Raw genomic sequence first — 3936 nt, 5'->3', positions numbered from 1 at the left:
TTGAAAATAAGATGTGAAAAAAAGTTAACTAATATATATTTGTGTAGAAATGGGCAGAGCTCTTCTGTAATAAATGATTTAGAAGAATGAACAATTAGGCCTATTCATAATCAATAGACCAACGCTATTATACCATCAGGTTTTTAGGGAGGTTTTCACCAATTGATTAACAATGTACGTTATAACACCACAAGAAAACAACAAACTGTGGGAAATAAACATTTACTTTTCTTTAAAAAAGGAAGATGTATTGTACAGTATACAATATCCACAATCTTTAAGTATTTATTATGAACACATATAAATAAAGACAACACAAAACGGTAACCGGATTCTATTTACAACGCATGTTGCTGTGCATGTTGTACTGTGCAAACTGAACGCATTCGCGTGCGGGTGGCCGTTGAAAAAGTTGAAGTAGTGATGGTCAAGTCCTTGCACTGGTGACAGGTAGCCACCATGGTGCTGTTGCGTCGGTGCGGAAAGCGGCACCGTTGGGTACGAGATGGTCGGGCTGCGCGCCGTGCTGTGCCAAGAGAAGTGTCCGGGTGGGCTCTGCTGAAACACGGAGTCGTTGGGGCTGTGACTCTGGAGTGACTCCGGGGAGGAGTGCAACTGGCACAGATAATCTGCCTGGTCTGGAAACGCGCCCAGTGAGCCGAACACCGGCTCGGTGGCGACCCGGGACTTGGACTGAAGAAAGGCCAGGATCCTTGCGTACTTGATGTCTTTGGTCTCAACCCTCTCCTCCGTGGTCAGGTAGTGCACCAGGTTCTTCATGCACTCGTGGTAGCCGTAGTGGAAGTAGTTGGCGAACTCCCCCAGTAGCTCACCTAAAAGGAATAAAACATTCCTCGATTTCAAAGCCCTGGAAAATAATGTGAAAAACCTTTCTTGTTCGGCTGCAGGTATTGAGGCCGTAGAATTGACTGGGTCTATAAGGTTGGCCGCATCACAGAATAGCTGGTCATCAACATCTGACATGTCATTAAAAACAGGTCTCTTGGGTGTTTCATTCGGAATGCTCGGGGCGCCGGAATCCCCCAGCTCTAGATTTATGTGGTCGTCTGTGCCGTTTTTCGCCGGTGCGGAGTCTGAATGAAAATAATACATACATAATTACGTTATTAGATATAAAAATATATATGTTAGCTACATACAAATGTCAAATACCTTTCCGTTATAATAATATATATTAACAGTACATAGTTAAAATACCTCGGCTTTTTTGGCGCTTGTTGTGACGAATCGCCGGAACCGGGGGTGTGTGACTTTTTCCCTCTAGCGTTCCAGATTCTGCTGGGTCTGTCTCCGGGCAGTCTGAAAAAACATTATTTGTCCTTGTTTTAACATAGGCTATCAACAGATCTATAACTAATAAAAAGGCTGATAACTAATAACAAAGCTGTATAATGGTCCCATACCTTGTCCCTGGAGCGCCGGCTCGTGAAGCAGCAAGTTCCCGGCCCAACAGTAGTTTTCGGGTGGGCTTGATTCTGAGCAGTGTACTTGGGCCACAGTGAACGGTAGAATTGCATCAAAGTCCTGCGTGTCAGCTGTCCGTAACGCATCCTTTATCATAAAGGGCTGTATGTCGGCTGTAAATACATAAAATAGTTTTAAAAAATAGTACAACCTATTTTTAAAATGTTTATATATAAATATTTCTTGGGTATGTGTTTAATTATAAGGACTTACAACGAAAAAAGGCCGTTGGTGATTGTCTGCCAGACTTTTGCTCCTGCGAACCCCATCATGTTCCAGATCAGGTAAATCGCGTAAAAGCTGCGTAAATGTCGGGGATCCTAGATTCCATTAGACAATGTTAACAGTTATACGCTATATCTACACTTTTTTTTTTAACCTATATTGGGCTTTTGGCCTGAAATACCCAAATAACTAGGGTTTAATATTCCAATAATATTCAAACAAATCTTAAAATATGTTTTTTTCATTTACTCACCTCCAGAAATATCCATTATGCGAGATTCCCTTATTCCGAATATTATTATTATTATTTTAATCTGTCCGTGCAGCTCAATATTCGGGCCTTTATGTTTGCGCTAAAGCAATGCTGACAACGTTAAAAAATAGTTCTGTCCCTAACTATCTAAAAGTTCGGAATGAGTTTTTTGAGAGATGTATGCTACACGCCAACAACAGGAGGGGATGTCGTGACATTCTGTCTGCAAACGGGGTGTGTGGGGGCCGCAGATTAGAGATATCTATGTTTAACCCCCGCTGTTCGGCTGATATCTCGACATGCCTTATGCATGATAGTGCACACCTTGGTTTCAAACGGTTCTCTACAGATAAGAGTTCTGGGACCCCCCAACCTTAGGATTTTCACACACACACACACACACACGCCTGTTGCTCCGCCTCAAGACCCCTCCCCACACACACACAAACACTCGGATTCTATTTTACTTCGTGACAGAGTTGGAAGACGTTGTTAAATAGGTTTTTCCCATAGTTAAAGGGTGAGATACCGTTTTTAAACATTCCTTTTATTGAATTCCAAAATATTTCGTACAACCTTTAAGACATGTTTGAATTAAGTAACCCATTTGAATAATATTTAAACATGCAGCACACGTGTTTTATGTAAAAATAAAAAAAACCTTGGATGCAGGTCTTTGTACATTATTACAAACTTTAATAAAACGTAATGTTCATAACATACCCAATGTAGGAATAGACTATAAAATAATACATGTTTTTTTTTCAGATCTTACAGTTGTCTGCGCCAGACCCTAGCTTGAGAGAAAAGAGCGCTACCCCTTAGTTAAATGGGGGGGTATACATTTTCAAAAATTAACACCTACATTTTAACACACGTTATAATTCAACATTTATTTTAACTATTTCTTACAGATATATGGGGTCCTGTTAGCCCTGAACATTATCCGTTTCCAATTCCCCATCACAAAGTCTTTTCCGCGCTCCGTCGAAGCTCTGTCCACTTTCCTGCCACGGAAAGATCCGCCTTCGAACTTGTTGTTCTTCCGGTGTATGTCTCAACGATAACATATGTTGTTCCGGGGTATGTATCAACGATAACCTAGGCCATCGTCGTAATTGTTCACGATTTTCGAAAAGACTGTCCAGCTTATTCATCAGGGTTCGGAAAATGTGGTAATCGCGCCATTTAAAACTGAACATTATTTGAAAAAATTTTACATCCTTGCATGCTTTGGAGGATACATATGGACTGACCGTTTTCGTAGCATTTGACCTGTCAAATTGTTCACATGCTAAAATTGTCACTCTGGAGTCCGGGGTATAACCCATGGATGTGACTCTCAGGGCCATTAGGTCCTGACGTCCACAGACTTGTTCTTCCAACGCATATCCTGGCAGCCTTGAAGCACTCAGGGCACGTTCCATTTGACACAAAGCTAGCCTTATTTTAAGCCATTCTCGCATCCTTAGCGCTAGAGAAAAAGGCTCGGGTTCTGCACGATAAAAGGGTTGGGACACGCTGTCTGTGAATATCTTAACCGTAGATTCCTCCGGGTTGAATATGTACGAAATATGGCCCTCGCTTGTACACAGAAATCCGTTAAAACATTCGGGAGCCTCTACCAAAATATCCTCCAAGCTTTTGGCGTTGGGTTTGTGACATGAGCTACAGAGCACTCCGAGAATTCCCCTTGTAGACATATTTTTAGATGCTTAATATTCAGGTCTTAAAAAATGGTTTGTTCTGGACATTTATAATGCTGAGGCCCCAGCGCTATCTATAGCCCCAGACATTCCTGCTTCATAGATAACAACCATAAGGGAGATAAAACTGGGGGTGGAGGGGGCATGGGCCCCAAAAGTTCAAACACCCTCTAACACATGACCACACGAACAGGGGGGCGGGGTGGGGCGGGGGCACATATTCTGTACATGTCATCAGGTCATAAGGTCAGCAATCAATCAAATTTG

The 3936-nt window shown here is 42.1% G+C and overlaps 1 protein-coding gene across 1 annotated transcript; it reads right to left on the bottom strand.

Annotated features, from left to right (window-relative positions):
- Nucleotides 1–267: 267 nt before the first annotated feature.
- On the bottom strand, nt 268–1746 carry LOC135565981 (hairy and enhancer of split-related protein HELT-like). Its single transcript, XM_065013934.1, has 4 exons — nt 1699–1746; nt 1425–1598; nt 1219–1320; nt 268–1094 (listed from the first exon to the last, which is right to left on the bottom strand). The coding sequence occupies exons 2-4, from the start codon at nt 1579–1581 to the stop codon at nt 289–291; spliced, it is 1065 nt and encodes a 354-aa protein (XP_064870006.1). The 5' UTR covers nt 1582–1598; nt 1699–1746; the 3' UTR covers nt 268–288.
- Nucleotides 1747–3936: the final 2190 nt, after the last annotated feature.

This window comes from Oncorhynchus nerka, unplaced genomic scaffold (genome assembly GCF_034236695.1).
Source record: "Oncorhynchus nerka isolate Pitt River unplaced genomic scaffold, Oner_Uvic_2.0 unplaced_scaffold_8710, whole genome shotgun sequence".
In the NCBI taxonomy this organism is placed as follows: Eukaryota; Metazoa; Chordata; class Actinopteri; order Salmoniformes; family Salmonidae; genus Oncorhynchus; species Oncorhynchus nerka.
The sequence above is the reverse complement of the archived record's forward strand: the minus strand, read 5'-3'. Positions and strand labels throughout refer to the sequence as shown.

Bases quoted from the DNA above. Each gene is read 5' to 3' on its own strand.
- LOC135565981 (XM_065013934.1), bottom strand. From the start codon at position 1,581: ATGATAAAGGATGCGTTACGGACAGCTGACACGCAGGACTTTGATGCA. The intron at 1,321-1,424 runs GTATGGGACCAT...ATGTTTTTTCAG, and splicing joins GCCGGCGCTCCAGGGACAAG to ACTGCCCGGAGACAGACCCA. The intron at 1,095-1,218 runs GTATTTTAACTA...ATTTTCATTCAG, and splicing joins CAAGCGCCAAAAAAGCCGAG to ACTCCGCACCGGCGAAAAAC.